The sequence below is a fragment of the Triturus cristatus genome, chromosome 3_2 (assembly GCF_964204655.1).
Source record: "Triturus cristatus chromosome 3_2, aTriCri1.1, whole genome shotgun sequence".
In the NCBI taxonomy this organism is placed as follows: Eukaryota; Metazoa; Chordata; class Amphibia; order Caudata; family Salamandridae; genus Triturus; species Triturus cristatus.
The window spans coordinates 78,443,350-78,467,393 of record NC_140584.1 but is presented as its reverse complement, the minus strand read 5'-3'; the positions used below and the strand labels follow the sequence as shown (position 1 = coordinate 78,467,393).

The 24,044-nt window shown below is 45.0% G+C and overlaps 1 protein-coding gene across 1 annotated transcript in view; it reads right to left on the bottom strand.

Moving 5' to 3' along the window:
- Positions 1-5,212: 5,212 nt before the first annotated feature.
- LOC146856835 (uncharacterized) overlaps positions 5,213-24,044 on the bottom strand; it is a 499,318-nt gene continuing 480,486 nt past the window's right edge. The window contains exons 21-23 of the mRNA XM_085647270.1: positions 19,228-19,291; positions 6,113-6,184; positions 5,213-6,027 (exon numbers count right to left, since the gene is read on the bottom strand). Coding sequence (XP_085503396.1) covers positions 5,938-6,027; positions 6,113-6,184; positions 19,228-19,291 — 226 coding nt within the window. The 3' untranslated portion in view covers positions 5,213-5,937. The remainder of the gene's footprint in view (positions 6,028-6,112; positions 6,185-19,227; positions 19,292-24,044) is intronic.

Sequence of the window (24,044 nt, the reverse complement as noted above, 5' to 3'; positions counted from 1 at the left end):
CATTCCCCCCCCCCACTTTAATCCCCCATTATGGTTGAGAAACAGACCTCCCCACCCAGGGAACCCCAACTTGGCGGGTACCAACGTGGGCTCAACAAGACATTGGCAGGGTGGCAGAGCACGGCAGGTCGCAACAGGGGGAAAATTAAGTATGGTTAAATCACAGCAGTTAGGGTAAAGCAGGAATACAGTGAAGAATTTTACTATTAAACTAGAATTAGTGAAGGCCTATTGCCAACAGGGCCACACCACAGCCACTACCAATCATAAACAACCTTTAGTCATTGTCACTTGCGTGGCTTTCTTCAGTGGGCGTCTGACGATTTCGGGGAAGCGATTTTTGCAGTTGTTTAGTGAACATTAAGGCAGCCTTAGGATCGGTGAAGTAACAGGGCTTATTTCCAGAGTCTCTGCGCAGCTTGGCAGGGTACATGAGCGAATATGTGATGTGAAGTTGCTGGAGTATACACTTTGTTGGGAGGAAGTCTCTACGGGTACCTTGCACAGTTAATGTAAAGTCAGGGTAGAAGGGTAATGTGTTACCTTGATGCCTGACCTCCCCCATCTCTCTTGCCTTCTAGAGTATTGAGTTGAGGTCGTGGTAGTTCAATAAGCGAGCTATTATTGGCCATACGGGGGTCCCCAGGGAAGGCCGCGGCCAAGTGATCTGCGTACCTACTCAACGATGAAGAAGTCTGAAAGGGCCGCGCCGAACAGTTCACGCAGCAAAGATTCCAGGTAAGTCTCCATTTTGTCAATGGCGGTGAATTCAGGGAGTCCCACAATGCGTATGTTGTTCCTGCGGGAGCGAGATTCAAGGTAATTTTTTGCTGGATAATTTCCAGCACCTTGTCCATTTTCAGGAGCCGCTGTCAGTTCTCCGCCCCGGTGTCGTCTGCATCAGAGTTGCGAGGTGCGGGTATCATGAGTGTCCACCCGTAGTTTGACCTGGTCAAGACTGGAGGTGAGATTGTCGATCTTGGAATCTATAGTCTTTAAGATAGATTTAACTTCGAGGAGCAGAGAAAATGTACAGCTGTCCTGTACTTCTGGGGTTTCCGTCTGCGTAGTCCACTCACCAGCCGCCTGGGGTGATTCTTTGACCCTGCCTGTCCTGCGGCCCTCGAATGGAAGCCTGGATTGCTTTGCATCGGCCTTTCCCATTCCCACGGTTTGCAAGGGGCCTGCACCAGGAGTGCCGATGAGGAAGGAGCGTACCAGCGTCAGGCAGACACTGGAGTGGTGTGTCTACCCAGCCCAATCACCACCGCGACTCTCAAGTAAATGGTGCCGGGTGGGGCAGACGTCGTGTGAGTACAGTTCTGTGCGCTCAGGCAGACAGGTGGTGTGTCACGATGTTCATAAGAGTGGAGGGGCTAGCACAGCCTCTACCGCACCACAGGGTAAATGGTGATCACAGATAGGGGCCCAAACCAGGCAACAGGTCAGGTGGTGTCCGCCAAGGTTCTCTGGGGATCGAGTGTCAGCAGCCCTGATAAATACTTGGCGTCCTGTGGCAGGGCCGGCAGCGGTCAGACTAGACGGGACTGACACGCCCCAGGCAGCCAGAGCTACCCGCCCCCAGGCCAGGAGGAGGAAACCGCAATGTGGATGGAGTGGGGGGAGCAGGCCCAGGGAGTCCAGGAGTAGCGGCCGGGTGGCCCTCGAGTGTCCAAATATTTGCCTTCCCCGCTTCAGATCCTTACCCTAATGTTGATGAGTTGCACCGGGACCGCGGTGCAGCCAGCCCGCTGCGCCGCCGAGTTTCTGCTGCGGCAAACAGTTTACTCAGGCATGGGCGAGCCCAAGCCTCCAGGCCCGCACTCACCATGCAGGCTTTTCCGATGTGAGGGCCGAGACCCAGCCAGGCCCCGAACCGCATGCAGCAGGTGTCAGCGGCGCCAGCACTCCCAACCAGGCGGGGCCACCCCGATGCAATCAAACGGTGAGTTTGGGGACCGCGCAGGCCAGTCCCCTGAAGAGGGGAGCATTCTGTTCCCACCCAGTAGGCCGCAGTTCACTCGCAGGCATAGATGGTGTCCTGGTCGGCTCCGTCGGGCTCAGTTTTCGGCGATCAAGGCCGCCCGAGTCAATGAGGACCAGCGATATCGGCACCTGGGGTATTCTGCCAGCTGAGCTTGCCTGCTATGCGAGTCAGCCCCCTTGCTGCTGCAAGATGATGAAGAATTCTTTCGCCCAGCCAGCAGAGCTCGCTTAAAGCGCAGCCATCTTGCCGCTGGGAAAACCATGCCCCCAGTCTTAATCAGGGATGAACTGCATAGTGACCCAAAGAAGTCTGAGTTGGTATCTTGCATTCATGGCCATTGCAGATTTTTGCTTTTTATCAGTTAAGCCTGTTGTCGATGATAAATCCCGGGGATTTGGCATTCTCTACAATGCATGTTCTGAAACCTACGAGAGAGCCACATTTGAATGGAAAGGTGGGCGTTTTTTGGAGAGATTAGTAGGAATTCCATTTTAGTTGGGTTTAGTTTTCAGTAGTGATTGACGTCATTTTTTGAGTATTTCAGGGTGTTGTTGAGAAGGCAGATGCCATTTAGAGAGAAGATCTTCGGATAAATCTGGGTATCATTCAGGTATTGGTGATAGAGTATGCCTGAGATTTTAAGGATATTTCCATATGGTTCCAGATAGAGGTTAAATAGGGTAGGAGACAAACATCAAGCCTAGGGTAACCCTTTGTCAAAAGATACAAATTGAATAATCTTAGAACTCTTCCATCAAAGACAATGCAATCCTTCAGTATGTTAACCAGAGCACTGTAGTTGACTGTGCTGAATGCTGCCAAGAGGTGAAGAAGGATGAATAAGGCATGCGTTTCCTGAGTTGAGGAAGTAGACAGCGCTGTCACCAGCTGAAGCAGGGCATACTTGGTACTGCAATCCTGCCTGAAAACCCAGATAGGAGATCACTTAGGAGGTTATTTGTTTGGATATGATGAGAGAGTGGGGAGGCTACAGAGCTTTTAGTAGCCTTCCTCGGGGAGAGAAGCAAGGAGACAGGTTGGAAATTATTCAGGTCACTGGCATCAGATTTTTTTCAAGAGCAGAGAAACCTGGTCAATTTTTAGACAGTCAGGGAAGGAACCATGCATAAGTAAATATTTCACCAAAGAGACAGGGTAAGGACGTCGAAGCATGCCAAGTTCTTTGATTATGATTCCTGGCACAGCGTTGTTGAAGTTATTTGAAGGCTTAACCTTGGCATAAGTTCATCAAACTGAGGCCAGGTTGACTGCATCTTGCAAACTAACTTGTGGTAATCAGAGGTGACAGAAAATGAAGTAAGAGAGAGCTGAATGGACTTTACTTTTTTAACGAAGAAATTCAGAAACAGTTAAAAATGGCTTTTTATTTGTCCTCGGAGCATGGACCAGGCAGTCGCTGTATTTTTCATCAATATTTCCCTGCCAGACATTCAGAAAATGACATTTGCACTGATTGTCCAAGTTCAAAAATGTAATTTTAAGCTCCATATCTTGATGGAAAATTGAAGCAAACATGAACAAATGATCTCACCCAGAAAGCCCTTCACTAGCTTCCAGTGAAGTTCAGTATCACGTTTAGAACTCTGCATCATTCACAATTCTTAGTGGGTCAGAGGGCCCTGAAATCTCTAATAACTGGCACCGCAGTGCATTACCACCAAGTGGTAGGTGTTCAGACCCCTGTCACCAGATTCACCAATGGTCCTTCAGATATAAACTGTGGAATAAACCTAACATATTACTGAGTGCAGAAGCAATCTACCCACAATTCAGAAAACGTCTGGATATGCACCAGTTTAGAAAAGTATCCAACCCAAAGACCTAACGCGAGACAGCACTTGAAAAATGTCTGATGGAGAAGGAAATTTTTCTACACCCTTGCATCTCACTGGACTCTAATTACTTATAGGAACCTTGAAGAATAATTAACATATGATGCTCTTTTTGTACATTTGAACAAAAAAAATGTAATAAATCACAGGCATTACGACAGCTAAATGCACCTGTACGTCTGGGCCTGTGTCATTGTGAAAGGCAGAGGCACTGGATACAGTGCGCCCCGGGCCTGGAATGCCCTCCCACTGTCCTTACGAAAGAGTGAGAGCTTACTGTCATTCAGAAAGGAGCTCAAAACGTGGCTGTTCGGCCAATAAGTCTCCTCTATTTCGCCGGGGCTCTGTTGTTATGGGTCTGATGGCGCCGGGACACTCTGTTAGAGTAGCTGAGCGCTTAATAAAACACCAGCTAACATAACATAACATAACAAATATGTGTTCAGGGCAAGGTAAGTTCCAAGGTTTTGTCTGACAAAGAGAGAAACCAGGGGCTAAATCACAAAACATTTTTGAGTGGCACTACCAGTTGTAGATGTTTATAAGTAAAGTATGGTAAGTTCAAACATCTTATACTACAGACTTATGTAAGTAGATTTCTGGATGGGACACAGTGTGGCAAGGATGTTTATGCATTTTCATTGTGTGTCATTTTGTTTTGGTACTGTTTTTCCTCTGTTATGCTGCATTACTACAAGCTGATTTTGTCTTTTTCTGTGGCCATTGTGTTGTGTTCACATGTTAACTGTAGTGTTCTGCTGTGTGATGTTTTAATTGTGTTGTTAGGCTGCTTCTGTTTGCTTTTGTTTACTTTAGGGATGTCAAAATGCTGCTACTTTTCCAGCCCAATGCACCACATGCCTTTAAAGTTCTTATGACAAGCACCATTTACAACTGTCTGAGGTGACAAAATAGCGCTGCTCCAACTCTTCAACTATTTAAGACAACAGTCATGCCAAAACTGTGGTACAGACCTGCCTTAAATTAGCTTCTGGCCCTCTGCATTTCGCCGCTCTTCATCAAGAGAAATACAAATATTTTCTTTAAATAGAGTTGTAAAATTAGAAATGCAAACATGGTCTTGCTCAAATCAAAAGTATCACTAAATTGTCAATGCTTTTTTTGAACTCTGCTCAAAGTATTTCAAACAAGCTGTTCTCTTGTCCAAAAACCTCACCATTACACTAAACACTTCCCAGGAACCTCCCATTATCAACACAAAGAATGTAAATTCCGCATCAATACATCACACAAGTTGAAAAGCGAAAATGATCCACTCGATATAATGATCCTTTCTGAGATTTCAGACTAATTGTTTGCATTTGTTCCCACAGCTTACAATATGGTTGATATCAAGAACTCAACTCATCACTTACGTTAAATGACAGAATATGTCAGACTTTTTAGTAACTAAAATACCATAATTGTCAGAACAAGTGTGAAAAGAAGCTTACAACTTTCATAGTTATTTCTCCTCTTTAATCCAAAGACTGCGGACATTGTTTCAAAAGTCCATTTTGCAGCAGGTTATACGAATCCTGTTGTAGTCCCATATGTTTGTACTTAAAATAGTGTACTAGGAAAGACAACCTAGCATATCTGTCAGATGAAACATTATTATCATAGTGTAAACATGGACTCTAGTACCTATTTCGGCATTCATTTACTACTAGTGTCGAAGAACAATTACACATCCTGTTACTAAAATGTAGGGAATATGTAATATCTAATTCTTGATCAGGCAACTAGTCATCTGTAGTAAAGTACGGGGTGAAATTTAGGGTGACGATCATTATCACTACAATGCCCCAGTCTAAGCTCGCACAGTAGCTACACAAAATTTGGCACTTCAAACACTTACATTCCTAGTCATTCAGTTGTTGTCAGTCTGCCTGGAAGTTGGCACAATACAAATACTCCTTCTCTTTACTGCCCAATGCTTTGGACCAGGGATGAAGCAAAATAAACTACAATTGCCTTTCACAAAGGAATTAAGCTATAGAAAATGCTGACTCATGGGGGTTTTGTTGGTGAAAAGGCACATAACAAATAGTTCCATGAGAGAACAGTTCTTTCCGTAAAATGCTAGTTTGTGAGCTAAGAGTTTTGGCAGCTGTTGACAGGGCAGTATGGAATGACATGGCAAAAGACAAAGCCTGCCTCCTGAAAAGTCTTCTTTAATGCCACCTGAAAACAAAGGAAACCATGTGTTAGTCACAGGTGAAACACAACTTTCTTGTCAACATTTTGACGCAGATGGAGAAAAACCTACCAATTTTTCAGGATCGAGGCACAATCCAACCACAGCTCCTCCACTCCCTGGCAGTTTAGCAGCTGAACCATGCTGAAGGAAAAAGGTATAAAATCAGTCAAGACTGCAAGATAGCTATTTTAACATTTACTGCTGTTGAAGTCAGTTGAAAGAGTTAAAACATCTATGGAAAAAGTATATAATGGACCATTCTTGCTAAGATTAAAGCATATCTCAGATTTCTGATACATTTTTTAACATTCTTTTTTAATTAATTTTCACTATAATAAATAAAGAATAACACATATATTCCATTACAAGACATACATTTAGACCAACAAACATCTCTTTCTTGGCCACGTACACAGATTATGGTAGCCACTATAAGATTACATAATATGGTCATTAGTATTCTGACAATGTACTTTTTTAGATAACTAAATCTTCATCTTCTTATGGCAGCTAGTTATTGGGAGGAACCACCAGTGTGGCCAGCATCGCCGTCCCCTCTGCCAAGTTTCCTGTCAACTTCTCGTCCTTTATTGGGAATTTCATATGTTGCTCATCCGCCAAAGCCCATTCAATTAAATCATGTCTCAAGAGTTCAATCTCTAGGGCAAAACAGCTCACCAAATTAATAGTTATGTGCCACTTGGCAAGGCCCGTACCCAACAATGCCATCCTCTTTTTAATTTTATGTTACTGTTTCACGGGAATACATCCCCAGCAAATATTGCTTTAATGCATTTAGTGGGGGTAAATCCATGGCTGAATACAAACTTTTAACTACCTTTTTCTCGAAATCAGCTACTTTGTTTGAGATCCAAACTGTATGATGAAAGCCACCATCCCATGCTGACATCTCGCCCAGGCAGATCTACCAAGGTAAAAAAGTGCTAACATTTAAGGAGTAAGAGTCATTAGTAAATATTGAACCTGAACTAACTTGAAGTGTGAATTAAGTGAAATACTTTGTACTTGTTTGCACGCTGTGTTCTACTCAGAATTCGTACAAGGCTCAGGGCACTCTAGAGACCACGTCCCTCTTTTTAAGTTTGTATCTTCTCTTTTATCCTGCAGTAAAGCAAAGAATAAATTTAGTGAATGATTGCCTATCTCCGGCAGGACAAACTCAATAAGATGATGGACAGAGCGCTGAAACTTTTCAGGCACTCACCCCCAGTCACAGATCTGAGTTGAATCCATCATCGTTCTTTAGCTCACTTCGCCACCCCAGTTCAAACACAGCTATATGCAAATCAGTCTTGACCCTGTCCCTCATGGGAACAGTCCAGCCCAAACTGCCAAGCCATGTCTTCCTCGGACTGGAAACAAGCATCCTGGGACTGGTTTCGGGCTAAAAGCCCTCATCAGCCAGGCTAGCTTAAATCCAGTGGCAAAGTGAGCAAGGGACCCATGTCTGGGCATACCCTGCCAACTTAGGGCGAAAAAGCAAACACAAGGAGATGATGGACGGAGCGCTGAAACTTTTCAGACACTCACCCCCAGTCACAGATCTGAGTTGAATCCATCATCGTTCTTTAGCTCACTTCGCTACCACAGTTCAGACACAGCTATATGTAAATCAGTCTTGACCCTGTGCCTCATTGGAACAGTCCAGCCCGAACTGCCAAGCCATGTCTTCCCTGGACTAGAAACAAGCATCCTGGGACCGGTTTCGAGCTACCAGCCCTCATCAGCCAGGCTAGCTTGAATCCAGTGGCAAAGTGGGCAAGCAACCCACATCTGGGCATACCCTGCCAACTTAGGGTGAACAAAGCAAACACAAGGATATGGTGGAAAGAGCGCTGAAACTTTTCAGACACTCACCCCCAGTCACAGATCTGAGTTGAATCCATCATCGTACTTTAGCTCACTTCGCCACCCCAGTTCAAACACAGCTATACGCAAATCAGTCTTGATCCTGTGCCTCATGGGAACAGTCCAGCCCAAACTGCCAAGCCATGTCTTCCCCGGACCGGAAAGAAGCATCCTGGGACTGGTTTCGGACTAAAAGCCCTCATCAGCCAGGCTAGCTTAAATCCAGTGGCAAAGTGAGCAAGGGACCCACGTCTGGGCATACCCTGCCAACTTAGGGCGAACAAAGCAAACACAAGGAGATGATGGACGGAGCGCTGAAACTTTTCAGACACTCACCCCCAGTCACAGATCTGAGTTGAATCCATCATCTTTCTTTAGCTCACTTCGCTACCCCAGTTCAGACACAGCTATATGCAAATCAGTCTTGACCCTGTGCCTCATGGGAACAGTCCAGCCCGAACTGCCAAGCCATGTCTTCCCTGGACCAGAAGCAAGCATCCTGGGACCGGTTTTGAGCTACCAGCCCTCATCAGCCAGGCTAGCTTGAATCCAGTGGCAAAGTGAGCAAGCAACCCACGTCTGGGCATACCCTGCCAACTTAGGGTGAACAAAGCAAACACAAGGATATGATGGAAAGAGCGCTGAAACTTTTCAGACACTCACCCACAGTCACAGATCTGAGTTGAATCCATCATCGTACTTTAGCTCACTTCGCCACCCCAGTTCAAACACAGCTAAACGCAAATCAGTCTTGACCCTGTGCCTCATGGGAACAGTCCAGCCCAAACTGCCAAGCCATGTCTTCCCCGGACCGGAAACAAGCATCCTGGGACCGGTTTCGGGCTGCCAGCCCTCATCAGCCAGGCTAGCTTAAATCCAGTGGCAAAGTGAGCAAGGGACCCACGTCTGGGCATACCCTGCTAACTTAGGGCGAACAAAGCAAACACAAGGAGATGATGGACGGAGCGCTGAAACGTTTCAGACACTCACCCCCAGTCACAGACCTGAGTTGAATCCATCATCGTTGTTTAGCTCACTTCGCCACCCCAGTTCAGACACAGCTATATGCAAATCAGTCTTGACCCTGTGCCTCATGTGAACAGTCCAGCCTGAACTGCCAAGCGATGTCTTCCCCGGACCGGAAACAAACGTCCTGGGACCGGTTTCGGGCTACCAGCCCTCATCAGCCAGGCTAGCTTAAATCCAGTGGCAAAGTGAGCAAGGGACCCACGTCTGGGCATACCCTGCCGACTTAGGGCGAACAAAGCAAACACAAGGAGATGATGGACGGAGCGCTGAAACGTTTCAGACACTCACCCCCAGTCACAGACCTGAGTTGAATCCATCATCGTTGTTTAGCTCACTTCGCCACCCCAGTTCAGACACAGCTATATGCAAATCAGTCTTGACCCTGTGCCTCATGTGAACAGTCCAGCCCGAACTGCCAAGCCATGTCTTCCCCGGACCGGAAACAAACGTCCTGGGACCGGTTTCGGGCTAACAGCTAGCCTGGCTCATGAAGGGTGTTACCCAGAAACCGGTCCCAGGATCCTTGTTTCCGGTTCAAGGAAGACCTGGACTGTTCCCATGAGGCACAGGGTCATGACTGATTTGCATATACCTGGGTCTGAACTGAGGTGGCGAAGTGAGCTAAAGCATGATGATGGATTCAACCCAGATCTTTGACTGGGGGTGAGTGTCTGAAAAGTTTCAGCGCTCCGTCCATCATCTCCTTGTGTTTGCTTAGTTCGCTCTAAGTTGGCAGGGTATGCCCAGACATGGGTCCCTTGCTCACTTTGCCACTGGATCCAAGTTAGCCTGGCTGATGAAGGGTGTTACCCAGAAACCGGGTCCCAGGATGCTTGTTTCCGGTTCAGGGAAGACCTGGCTAGGCAGTTTGGGCTGGACTGTTCCCATGAGGCGCAGGGTGAAGACTGCTTCCATATAGGTGGGTCTGAACTAAGGTGGCGAAGTGAGCTAAAGAATGATGATGGATTCAACCCAGATCTGTGACTGGGGTGAGTGTCTGAAAAGTTTCAGCACTCCGGCCATCATCTCCTTGTGTTTGCTTTATCTCCGTCAGGAAGCAGAATATTGGTCATAACCTTTGTCACAGGTGGCAGTGTGCCTTAGGGAATGTCACCCATATCTCCCCAGTGATACATGCCAGGCTCTGATGATGTAGGAACTGACCCAGGCCAACACCATACGTTTCCTTAGCTTCTTCAAATGTAAAAAATTCCATTAACGTACAAATCCCCCACTGTTTGGCAGCCACACTTTCCCATTTAACCATAGACAGCTTTGCTACTATCTCTGAAGGGTTTAATGGTCCAGAGGGATAATGAGGGGGTAAGGATTCCTCTAATGTTTAGTGGTCACCATTCTTTCCTGTATCATACCGACTTGTTGGACCAAGTATAGACCATTTTTAAGGCAGTCTTATCAGACGGCAAATCTGTCAAGATTAGAACCACCAGAAGGTTTTTTTCCCCACTTGTCTCCTCCATCGAACCAATGCATCACTTACTGCAGCTAGGAAGCCGCATAGTATATCAATCAATCAATCAATATGAACTTTATTCGGATAAAAACAACATATCCATAAAAGTGCAGTTAAAAAACATTATTTACAGTTGGACATAGAAGAAATTAGTCCGAAATCATAGAATTACGAAAACGTACAGCCATTTTTAAAAAGGATCCAACTCGGAAACATAATTCATCATTATCAATTGCAAGCATCAACTCATAGGCTATTTTATAATCAGTTACGCATCGGGATTTAAAGTACGGAATCAGAAATTTTTTCGTGAGCGGTAAATAGAAGGAACAAAAGAATGAGAAATGTAACATTGATTGTTTCAGATTGTGGGTACATGGACAGGGGGTGTGATCAAGGTTCAGAGAATAGCCAGTTGGAAAAGACAGTAAGTATTTCATGGTGTCGGTCCTTAGCCTGAAGAATAGACCCCGTTCCCAACAGCCAACAGGTTTTAAGAGATATGTAGGCATTACTGTGGATACATGCTCTATTCGCATATATCTAGCAACTGAGGTTTTATTACGTTCAGCTGCTAGCCTAGTTTCTTTATACGATGCATAGAGTAGTTTTTCCACAGTTTTCATGCTTGGGGGGTTGTGGGCTAAAGGGTTTATAAAAAGATGTTCCAAATTCAGGCTAATTAAGCTTTTGTGGACTCCGGCCAACCATGATATGACCAGCCCTCTGTCACATTTTAAACAATCCAGGATAATTTCCCTAGTCAGTTGTGCGGCCGGGTTTTTCCAAATCCTAAGCCAGAATAATGTCGGGCGTGCCTTAATAAAATCCTCTATATAGGATAAGTGAAGCTCGCCGTGACAAGCATATGTAGATGAGGAAAATGGGGCACCCAATATTTTGCGACAAAACCTGTTCTCTTCTCGTTGGATAGGTGAGCTGGCAGTGTTCCCCCATACCTCTGCGCCGTACGTAACGGTTGGAATGCATTGTTGTCTGTAAATTTTGACAATAGCAGGCACTACCTCTATGTTTTTGGGTTTGGGTAGCCTGAGAATTGTATTAATAGAATTAATAAATTTCCTATTGCAATGGGCAATGTGATCATTCCACAAACCGTTAGATGCAAAGACCTGGCCCAGATACGGAAAAGTGCTGGTGCTAGACAATCTGGTAGAGTTAGATACAATAGAAAGGTTAAAATACTTCTTAGTCCCACATGACATTAAAAATGATTTCTTAAAATTAGTACACAGATCTAATGTTGCCATAAATTCCACAAAACCGTTGACCAAAGCTCTCAGGGCATTAGGGGTACGCCCCATTAGCACAGCATCATCTGCATAAAGCAGCGCGGGGATTTTATTCCCGTCGATGCTAGGGACGTCCTCAGTTAGGGGCAGTAGAGATTTAGATAGGTCATTGATGTATAAAATGAATAGGAGGGGGGCCAAGACACAGCCCTGTCTGACCCCCCTACCAATTTCAATTGGCTTAGAGACCTCACCGTTCCTTCCAATGCGAACCCTGGCTTTCAGGTCTCTGTGTATATATGCTAAAAAGGAGACTAATGAGTCGTCAAGGCCGAGAATTAAAAGGGTTTTCCACAGCTGGGATCTGTTTACAAAATCAAAGGCTGAGGTAAGGTCCATGAATGCCAGATACATTGGTGTTTTCTTAGCTACGGTGTATTTACTGACAATCAGGTGAAGATTCAGGCATTGTTCAACAGTGCCGACCCTACTCCTAAAACCCAATTGAGACCGATGCAGGATCTTGTTATCCTCAGCCCATGAATTAATTCTGTTAAATAACACCCGTCCCAGGATTTTTAGGGTGTTATCAATCAATGAGATTGGCCTATAACAGCTCGGGTTGGATCGGTCTCCTTTCTTAAAAATTGGGACAATAGTGCTAACTGACCAAGTGTCTGGGATAGATGAGTTGGTGAGATTGTTAAAAACATTCGTAAGAAGTGGCGCCCAAAAATCAGGTTTACTTTTAATAAGGTCGATAGGGAGACCGTCTGGTCCGGGGGCTTTGCCCCCCAGGCTTTGAGTTATTGCTTCTTCGACCTCATATAGTTCAATCAATATCCCACCAGTGTATATGTATTCTTTTTTGGGATTATTGGAAATTGGGGCAGCATAAATCTTACTAAAATGATCTTCCCAAGATTCACTCATAATGTTACATGCAATTGGTGTGGGGATATTACCCATAGATTTCATATCCTTAACTGCCTTCCAAAAATTCTTGCTGTTTTTTAACACATTAGCCTGCACAAGATTTGCCCAGTTGTTATTAGTAAGCTCTTCCTTTCTGCGTTTTATAACTTTTTTATAGTTTGCCCTGAGTGATGATATAGCGGACGCCACTCTGGGTTTGCTTACAAGGGCCTTTCTTAATGCTCTATTAGCCGCAGAGCATTCAGCATTAAACCAACCAAGCTCATAATTCGGCTCCCTTATTGGTTTAGACAGTATATTTTTAATGCCAGAGCATAGCCCTGAAAAGGCGTTAACTACCTTTATATTATAAAGGCAGGGCGTTAAACAAATGTCCACCAGATTTGAGTGGTGTTTAATCATTTTTTCAAATAAAGTGTTGTTGTCAATATTGCGCCAAACTACTCTGAGTTTGTCATTTGATGCCACCAGATCTCGTGCACCGAGCGCAAAATCATGCGCAGGGCGACGTGAAAAGCTTAGAGTAGTACTAATCGGATTATGGTCGCTTTGCATAGTTTGTATCACCTCTGCCTTTAACACATAACTTTCTAAAGAGGCGGTTACAAATATATAGTCAATAATAGAAGTGGAGCCTCTGCTTCTATAGGTAGGAATTGCGCTACTGTCAGGGGGGGAGGGATCGGCAATCTGCATAACATTCCGGAAATTATGGGAACTTAAAAGATTCACTAGTTGTTCCCCTCGTTGACTCAGAGGAACTCGTGTGTCAAGTCGGATAGCAGAAAAAATGTCTTTGTGAATCTTAACATTAAAATCACCGCCCAAACATATACCCATAATTTGGTCATCGCACGTACTAGATTGTAATTGTAAAACAAAATTAAACAGAGATGAAAAGTTCATATTGGGCACAGTTTTAAAATCATCATTGTAAAAATTTATCAAATAAATTGAAACTCCCCTAGTATAAAGAACTGCATGAAATTTGTCGCTGTTCGTAGGTATAATTCTGAAACGACCACCTGCCTTAATATTAATCCAAATTGACAGACCTCCAGCAGGTCTGCCTGATGTGGGGATGGGGGACAAGATATTAAAACATTCAAACCCCTCCATATACAAATCCTGGGTTGCCCAAGTCTCCTGGAACATAACAACATCCTGCTGATTAATTAATGCTTGCCAATCCACTAAATTTAGCTTGGATGACAAACCAGCTATATTCCAACTTAAGATTTTAAGTGTCTGATTATTTTCCCTGGTGTCTAATATATCCAATATGGGAGCATGGGGACTATCTTGGGTTGGTACTAGGATTGTAGCGTTAGTTCTTGGAGCATTCACTGACTGAGTACGCAGTCAATCTTGACAGTCCAAGCCCGACAACGGGGTAAATCTGTTATAAGTTGTAGTGTAATCATGTATATTACGGGGTGGCACTTCAAATACAGGTTTATAGAAATAACCTAAAGGTAGGGCCCAGATATTAGTATCTTGACCCATCTGTTCCATCTGGGGTGTCAAAATAGTTTTAGCCACTGATTGTCGTCGAAAATTGATGATAATGCAGTCACCATCGATATCTTTGGGTGAAGTCCCCAACCAGCCTACTCGTCGTACCATAATTATGTTCCCGATCAATGAGGGCCTGAATCTCTTATGTTTGGTAAGCCAATCCACGCACTTGCAGCGTAGTTGCTCCCAGGACTCAAACTGATCTTCTCTTAAGGGGGGAACACCTGCTAAAATTACGACGTATGGGCATGCCTCAGGGGGCAGGTTTAACACCTCCTTGTTGCCCACAAGATTAGTTGTTGGCTTTGGGTTAGTATCGGCCTCTTGTATGATTTTATTTATTTGGTTTATGGGTACATTTATGGTGTGTGACTTGTTATTTGATACATTACCATCTGAAATTTCAATAACACGGTCCAAAGGGCTATTGGCATCCCTAATATTTCTCACATCAAGACAGGTGCGAATCTTATTACAAGTCACGCAATTACTAGGTCCCGGAATTGGATTGGGTGTCACTTCAGTATTTGGCTGGGGAATACATTTACTATTTGAGAGAATATTAGCATTTCGCCCGCCAATATCGGCACGGTCACATGTATAGGCAACTGCTTGAGGTACCACGTTCGGAGGCTGTGGTACCGGATTAGGAAATTGAACAAGCAGCAGGCCGTTAATACGGTCTTGTAAAGAGGAGAGGAAATTATCGAGAACTGGCTTAATATGATCTGTAATAACAGTTACTAGATAACTAGTATCAATTACTCTGTTTACAAAATCATTGTCAGTAGTGGAAAAAGGGCGACTATTGTCTGTTTGTGTTCCAACCGTACGGGAGATCATATCAACCAGAGAAATGTCCTCAGATATTTGATTAGTGGATGGGTGAAACCATGAGGTTAGGGTCGAGCGTGTAGAGCAGGGTCGGCTAGGTTGTTTTCTCTTCACGCTTGCAATCTCTCCGACTTTCCTTTTGCGTTTGGCCCCCATAGTAGATGTCGGTACGTTTCTAGCATCAGGGTTTGGTACAGGTGAATCTGATGTTATAATGTCACATGCCGCTTCAGAAACTGAAGCAGGGGCTATGGAATTGTTAGCGGATAGGTCACAAGTCTCGTCAGTGAATCCGGTAAGTGGTGCAATAAGTGGAGCAGATTGTCCAAGACCGAGAGATAGCCGCCTCTCCGTAAGTTCAATTTCATTACTTACGATGCTAACTGCCCTTTCCAACATATTTTCAATACAAGTAGTAGTTGATTTCGTAACCGTAGCGTTAGTGCGCTTCCCCATGGTTTTCAAAGTGGCTATACAACAGTATTACAGGGGAGTAACAATGTCAGAATAGAATAGAATAACAATGGGGGCGGGTGGCGCTCACCTGCGCAGCGATCGATGGCTGCTTTCAATTGTCGGAGGTGTGGCCCAGACCAGACTCCTCCGGGCTCTGACGGGCAAGGACGGGCCCGCCCTTCGCCCGGGCGTCGCCCGCGCGCGTCCCGCGCCGCGTTGAGCCTGTGTGGGTTTTAAACAGGCTGGGCGCAGGCTGATCTCCTCACAGCCGGGCGCCCAGCAGCAGGGCCTCTGGGTAATGTAGTTCTCCTCCCTCACGGTGTGGCCTCGGGAAGTGACAAGCACAGATTTCCCCAGCAGCAGGGCCGTTCCCCTCACGGCGATAGCAGCAGCAAGTTTGCCAGGTCACAGGTAAGGTCTTCAAAGAGCGCGTCCCGCGCCGCGTTGAGCCTGTGTGGGTTTTAAACAGGCTGGGCGCAGGCTGATCTCCTCACAGCCGGGCGCCCAGCAGCAGGGCCTCTGGGTAATGTAGTTCTCCTCCCTCACGGTGTGGCCTCGGGAAGTGACAAGCACAGATTTCCCCAGCAGCAGGGCCGTTCCCCTCACGGCGATGATAGCAGCAAGTTTGCCAGGTCACAGGTAAGGTCTTCAAAGAGCGCGTCCCGCGCTGCGTTGAGCCTGTGTGGGTTTTAAACAGGCTGGGCACAGGCTGATCTCCTCACAGCCGGGCGCCCAGCAGCAGGGCCTCTGGGTAATGTAGTTCTCCTCCCTCACGGTGTGGCCTCGGGAAGTGACAAGCACAGATTTCCCCAGCAGCAGGGCCGTTCCCCTCACGGCGATAGCAGCAGCAAGTTTGCCAGGTCACAGGTAAGGTCTTCAAAGAGCGCGTCCCGCATAGTATAGGACAAGATGAGGGAGCCCCAGACCACCCCTCAACCATGGAAGCTTTAATGTTGGCAGCCTCACTGAGTTTTTTCTCCCAAACCAATGAGGAAATTAATCTATGCAATTCTTAAAATGCCCCACATTGTACGGGGCACGTTGAATTTTGTAGGATATAAAGGCATCTGAGCTACAAAACCTTTTGCTTCAGGGATATTCTCCCTATGATTGATAAGGATAGCATCTGCCAAAACTCCTTCAATTGTTTAAATCCCTCCACCACTCTTCCGATGTTGAGAGTATGCTGGGCTTTCTTGCCCATTGTAATCTGTATGCCCAGATTTCTAAAGCTGCCATTTGCCCAGATCAGAACTAAGTCTGGGAAGGCATCCTGTGCCGCCCTCCCCAGTTCCCCAAAACCCAAAAGGGAAAGATTTCAATTTACTCTAATTTGTTTTCAATCCAATAATTTTCCCAAGCTCTGCAAGGAGAGGCGGAGTGAGTGTACTGGATCCCTCAAAAAAGACTATGGTGTCATCAGTACAAAGCTTACTTATAACACCCACCTGGCCTTCCCAACTGCCTGGGCTGCCCATAGCCTGCATGCCATCAGCTCCATTGCCATGCTGAACAAAATGAGGCATATTTGTTGAATGCTGCATATCTGATACCCCTCCTCAGTTTGAACTCTTGCAACATGGTCCTTGTAGAGAGGTCTAACCCAGTCATGGAAACTAGGACTGAAACCCATCATTCCAATGACTGTCCAGAGATACTCCTATTTCACCGTATCAAAGGGTCGCTCAATGTCAAGGACGTCAGTGCATACTCATCACTCGAGAGTGCTAGAGATGTAAGCACATGCGTTAGTCGGCGGAGGTTGTGAGTGGTAGTCCTCCGCAGGATGAATCCTGATTGATCCGTGTGGGCCGATCTACCAATCACTGATCAACAGGGCCTTACTGAGGAGTTTCACAGTTACATTTAGCATAGACAAAGGCAAATATGATTCCAAATGCAAGGGGATTTTATCTGCTTTAGGGATCAGAGTGATAAGTGCTTCCCTAAGGAATGAAGGAAGTTTCCCCAACCGTTTGGCTTCCTCAAAGACCCTCAGTAGGATCTCCAAGAAGGACTTGGGTATGAACTGGTACAAGCCAGCAGCATACCACTGATTCCTGGCACCTTATGTTTTTGCAAGGAGGATACAGCTTCATTGAGCTCTTCCTATGAAAATAGGTCCTCTTGTTGGGCTCACTGCCATCCTGATATTTCGGGCATTATCAACTCTGAAAAGTAGTCTATTATTTCCTGTGTAGGTAAAGCTTTTGGTTGGATGTATCCTGCTGCAAAGTTACTACTGCGTGCTTTGATAATTTCTGCCCAGTTGACTTTACACCCTCCATCTTCCCTGTTTCAACCTCAATATATGTGTGTGGGGTTTTTCGTTTCTCAATAACCAAGCTAGCATACAGCACAATTTGTCCCCCTCTCTAAACTCTGATACATTTGTAAATGGTTTTATATTGTGAATGTTCCTACAAAAGTCAGAGTGAATTTCCAATTCCATCATTCCCAGATGAAGAGACAGCAGATCATTAAGCTCTTTGACTGCTAGGCCTTAGTCAGCCTTTCTATTTCATGGAAATAAGGAAGAGAAGACAGGAAAGTCTTCTGGTTTGACACAGACCCAAAGAGGACCCAAGAAGAACAAGAGGATTAAACGGTGATAGAGGAAATCTAGACATCCGCCCATTACAAAGTGGCATTTTTCATGTAAACCAATATTGAATAAGTGTTTAATGTAAATCTGTATTCATCGAGCATTTATTATTCATGGGTTGAAAGCAACTGTTAAAAAAGAGAATTGGAGAAATGGATAAAAGACATTCTGAAAAATTACCAGACATTAGCAAAGTCAAACAGCAACAACCACACAACAAAGGTAGCGCCAAAGGAAGAAACTATTCAGCAGATGGGGTTGAGACCACAGTTACTACTGCTGACCACGGAACTCCTCAGCAGCATCAGAAAAGGACAGCGGCTTACCAGTAAGTCATTGGTGCTTTCAAGACAGGAAGGGTAAGCACAGATGGATGTACAGTAGTCATTTTCACTTGAGAGATGAAAACACTGCAGGTATTGATGCCCTTGGCCTTATTAACATTGAGGGGCCATTCAAAGTGTGGCAAAATGTGGAGTTCTCCAACCCCATTAATAGGTGGGGAACCACAAGGTTTCTGGTGAAGAAGCCACTATTTGCTTTGCCATCAGAAATCTCTGACCTGGCAGCCCATATGGCGCAGGATCTCTGGTCATAGTGCTGCACGCCCCCACCTTATTTATGTCAGGGCAATTGTCACTAAATTGCCCTGCCGAAGACTGCCATGCGAGGAATGGCAGTTCCAGGCAAGGATATCAAACAGTAATTCCAAAGTGTATGAAAAAATCTCCCCCTGCAACATGGCCATTGCATTTTATTTTAAAAAAACAAACTCCTGCTATGAGAAGTTAACAATAAATCTTTGCTGACTGGGCGCAACTAAGTCAGCGCCTGCTCGGTAAAGTTCAGTGGCCTTAGTAAAGTCCCTGTACAAAGAAACCAGCCTGCCAAGTTGGGTCTGTAAATTTGTTAGATGGTCCAAAACCAAGCAAGTGAAGCCATGGGCTCCACGGAAGTGATGGACCGCCTGCCAGGGTCTTAAGAACCCCATGAGAGTTAGCCATTTGTCTGGACACACCAGAGCTAACAGGCGACATATGAACTTATTGTACTGTTTAATCCAATATACAGACCACATAGCCTCACCAGTACACCAGCAAAAACATGTACAATCTTATTCATGTAATTGGTATGTTTGATTAACAGTGAAAGGAAATGACTATGTGGGAATGCCATAGAACAAGATGAAGACAAAAAACACCAAAATTACCTGTTTGGCTATGTCAATCATTTTCAAGTTCCCTGGGCCCAGGCTTACATCTGTGAAAAGAGATCTGGAAGAATAACACACCACAGTCAGAAACTGAGGATCCTTACAGAACTGCTTTACTAACCTTTCTGAGAAATCACTTCAATGCAGGCAATATTTTAAATGGGTGAAAGTGACACAGAACAGATTTTGCGAACAATCACTAAACACATCTATATTCACATCCTGTAAATACTATGCAGGTCTGGTTCAAAGATTTTAGAAGTTACATGTAGATTGACAATCTGTCATTTGGACGATTTCCATCACCTACCATCAAGGGCATTTTTCAAGTCATTTGTCACAATCTGATGCTCGCTTGTAGCATCTTGTATTGGGGCTGTAAAGCATCTCTCTTCAGTAGCCTTAATGTATCTTGGGCCCTGAGGCTACCCAATAATTTTGAGACATTTGTATTGTCAAAGTTAGGAAAGGAGCTACAGCCCGCAAATGGAGATCAAATAAATAGAGGGCTGAACACACAGCATACTACAATTGACAGAGGCTAATCAGAGAAGACAACACATACTCAATTTAGACTAACAAATGAACCACCATTTTTCTCATGCAAATTTTGATCCGAATGGACAAACATTCTTAGAAAAATGATGACATTTATGAATTGCAGGTATCCTGTTATTATTTTCGTAGATTCTGCATTTTATGGGTTAGCGGTAGCAGATACCCATGTACCAAAAATAAATAGATACATCCTACAGGCAAGAGCAGCACATTCTTCAAACATTGACATCACTAAATCCATCTTTCTTCCACATATCTCCCCGGTAATCTCTGAAATAAAAGCATCCACAAGACAGCGCAGGCATAAAGGGGGCACCAAGGACGACGGCGCCGACTTAAAAGACAAAGAGGCTGACTTTGGCAAGAGAAAAGGAAGGGGTAAGAAGGTGTCTTCTTCAAAAGTCAAATTTACCCCCTCGCTTAAAACCTATTATAAAGTCATGTCTACCTCTACTGCCTTAGTATGTGATACCTTAAAGAGCGTGGGCCAAGGCAGTCTCCCAGAAAAAGCACCCAGCTCCTCAAGCTCCCCAAAGGAGGGGGCGGGTAACATCTTGAATGTACCAGATACAGCTTCCGACAAGATATTAAGTACACATCCAGCAGTGAGCCTATCAAATAGATACTCCGCTTTGGCTATACCCGGATTTGTTTGCAAAATCACTTAAGGCCTCTAACACTACATCCTCCAACATCACAGAAGATAACGCAACTATGGATATATCAACAGGCACAACAGGCACAACATCACACTCCCTGGCTGATATATTACTTGCTATGAAGGATGAAATGAACAATAGATTCATTGTGTCTGAGACAAATCAAGCTGAAATGACCAACAGATTTCTAGTCTCCGAAGCGAACCAGGCAGCTATTCAAGCTTCCTGTGAAGTACTAGCTAAAAAGCTAGATGAAGTCGCATTAAGAACAGATGCAATTGAATTGGAAATTCCCAAAATTAAGGATACCATGTACATTACCACAGTGGAGCTGGCTAAACTATCGACCCAGAACAAAGAACTGAAAGACGATCTTGAGCGCCTGGAGAATCACTCCAGGAGGAACAACCTAAGGCTTTTGAATGTACCTGAAGCCTTGGAGGGATCAGATATAAAGGGGTTCGTGATAGCCGTGTTAAAAGGGACAGTGTTAAAGAACGCGCCAGAAGTGGATCTAGCATGTGAGATACAAAGGGTACATCGCGATCCCTTTAAAAGGAACCTTGCTAGACAAAAACCTAGGAAGATACTGGTTAACTTTTTAACTTACTCAGTTAAGGAGCAGATTTTGTCATTCGCCCTCAAGGAAGGTACCATAGCTTTCAATAGTTCCAGCTCCTTTTCTTTTCAAATAAGATCAGACATCTCCCACATGACTGCAACACGACAGTGGGAGCTGGGGAAAAGGTTAGAGGAGTTGAAAAGCATTGGGGCCAAGGCACAGTTGAAGTTCCCTGCACAACTCTGCGTAATGTGGAACAACCAAATGCATCAGATAAGATCTGGCGAGGAGGCAGATGCCCTCATAGTGAAAATTAAAGCTGAGCGGGGGGAGAGAAGGGGGACATTGAGGAAAAGGGGAGGTATTTGTTTTCACTGATAGCAAGACCCAAGTTATAAATGCAGTTCTTTATCCCGAGGGGGAGAGGGAGGCCCAATAGGCTTGCCTATTGGAAGGGAGGGTTCCTCATGGGACGGGAGGGACTGGGGGCGTTGGGAGGGGGTGGGAGGGGCACACTGGGTGGGGAGCAGTGGGTAAAAAAGAATAAAATGAACCTCATCATACTTTAGATTTAAGGAAATCCCGTCATGCCGGTATAACAGATCTGCAGGTCAATGGCAGGAAATCAAAACAAAAGGGATAGTAAGACCATCTTTATCTTTGGAATGTTAACGGGTTAAGGTGTCCTCGCAGGCAAAGGCTGATTTTAAAATATTTAGAGCTCTCCTCGGCCCAAGTATGTATTTTGCAGGAGACGCATTTGAGTTTCACGGAAAGCCGCTCAATTTTTTCAAGAGTGCCCTACTCTTGCTACTGTACATTGCAACAGTCGATCCACAGTAGATGCGTTGCAATCTTGATTAAATATGGCGCCCCTTGTTCCATAAAAACTTTGCAGTCGGACCACACCGGGAGGTGGTTGGTTGCACAACTGGCCCTGGAGAATTCAGACTCAGTCTGTGCCTCATTTTATGGCCCAAATGAAGACGACCCGACATATATTTGCAAATTGCAATCAATATTGACGACGGAAACCCCTCCTCTTATAATTGGTGGCGACTTTAATGTTCTCTTGGACCCATCAAAAGAAGGTCCAATTTGAGTCACCATGTTGGGGCCCCTAGGGTACATCGCGCTTTGTTAAATATGTTACATGACTTGGATTTGGTTGATGTGTGGAGGGCAAAGAAGGGAGACTTACAGGGCTTTACGTTTTACAGAAAAAGTACTGTCACTCTTCCAGGATCGATTATATCTTGACGGAAAGATCCACTCTGGTCGGCCTGGAGGGGATTTCAGTCTTGCCAAGCCACCTCTCAGATCACGCCCCAGATATCAAAGCAAAAGGCTCTCGCTGCAGACAAGATGGACGCTTAATAGGGCCATGCTCAAATTATCCAGGTTGTTAAAAATTCCTCATTAGAATTTTTTCTCTGAACATGGGCTCTACAACCATGGACTTTATCTGGGATGCCTACAAGGCAAACTTGAGGGGGAGGCTTCATGGCCTCATATGTTCCAAGAATAGGGCCGAGGCTAGGGCTCTAAATACAACAGAGGAAATACTCCAGCTAGAGAATGAGAGGAACAGATTAACCCATGGAAACCCAGGTCGTCTGGCGCAAGTCCTGAGTGATCTAGACGGCGCAAGACAGGAATATAGGGGGAAACTAGATTTAAAGTGTAGGGCACAATGGCTTACCAAGCATATGCAAAATTTTGAATACGGAGAGAAAGCAGGTACCATATTGGCTTGGAAAGCAAGAGCTAATCGCTCTAAGAACGATATTAACAAATTGATAGTTAATAGCAATGGGGTGAAATCGAGTAGCATCGAAGATATGCAAACCTGTTTGCTTTCCCTTTTTTTGGACCTTTACAAAGAGGATCTGGCTCTGTTCCCAAGTTCTATACAATCATGGCTGAGGACTAAATCCTTGCCTTCCTTGTCAGAGGAGAGTCATAACAACTTAGACGCTCCCATCACTTTAGAGGAGATAACTGAGCAAATTAAAAAATGTAAGAATTAAAAGGCTGCAGTTATGGACTTGCCTCCGAATGAAGTATAATAACTGCTAGCAGAGGAATTGACCCCCGTACTGGGTATCACCTGTAACTCAGTTTACTGCCTTACTGGTAAAGTCTCCGAGTCCTGGAAGGAGGCCACAATTGTCCTGATTTTAAAACCAGGCAAGGACCCGTTAAAAGCCGACTCATATCGCCCAATCTCTATGCTGAACGCCGATGATAAGATCTTTATGGGTATTCTAGCAGGGAGATTGGTGAAACTGGTCCCCAACCTGGTCTACATTGACCAGAAGGGCTTCTTTGCAGGAAGGTACATCCAGGAACAGACACAACTGCTAATACGCAAAATTTACTTGGCCATTGAAAGATCCGATCCTTTGCCCACAGTGGCCTTGGACGCGGCAAAGGCCTTTGACAGGGTCTGTTGGTGTACCTTTGGGAAGTACTGGAGGTAATGGGTTTTGGCCCTATTTTTATCCACACCCTGAGGAATTAATATCAGGGAGCCTCTGCTTGGATTCTTTTGAATGGTTTGCTGACCTCTAGTTTTAATATCCAGCGGGGGACCCGGCAGGGCTGCCCGATTTCGCCTCTCTTGTTTAATATCTATATTGAGCCATTGGCGCAGGCTATCAGATTAGACGACTCAATTTACCCCTTTAAGTCCCAACATTATAGCTGTAAGTTAGCCTTGTACGCTGACGATTTAATATTATACACGAATGATCCCGAGGTGGTTATCCCTCGCGTGGAGGCGCTCTTGGAGGGGTTTGGGTCTGTCAGGTTATTTAGCAAACACATCAATGACCGAGGTGATGTGCTGGAACCTAGACCAATGGGAGGGCACAACTAGCAACGAGCTAAGATACTTAAGTATTTATATTGTTAAAGACCTGGAAAAAATTCCCCAGATCAATCTAAACAGAACCATCAAAGAAATAGACCGCCTCTTTAGCAGATGGAGGAACCTCCCCTTAACTATCTACGGGAAAGTCAACTTAGTAAAG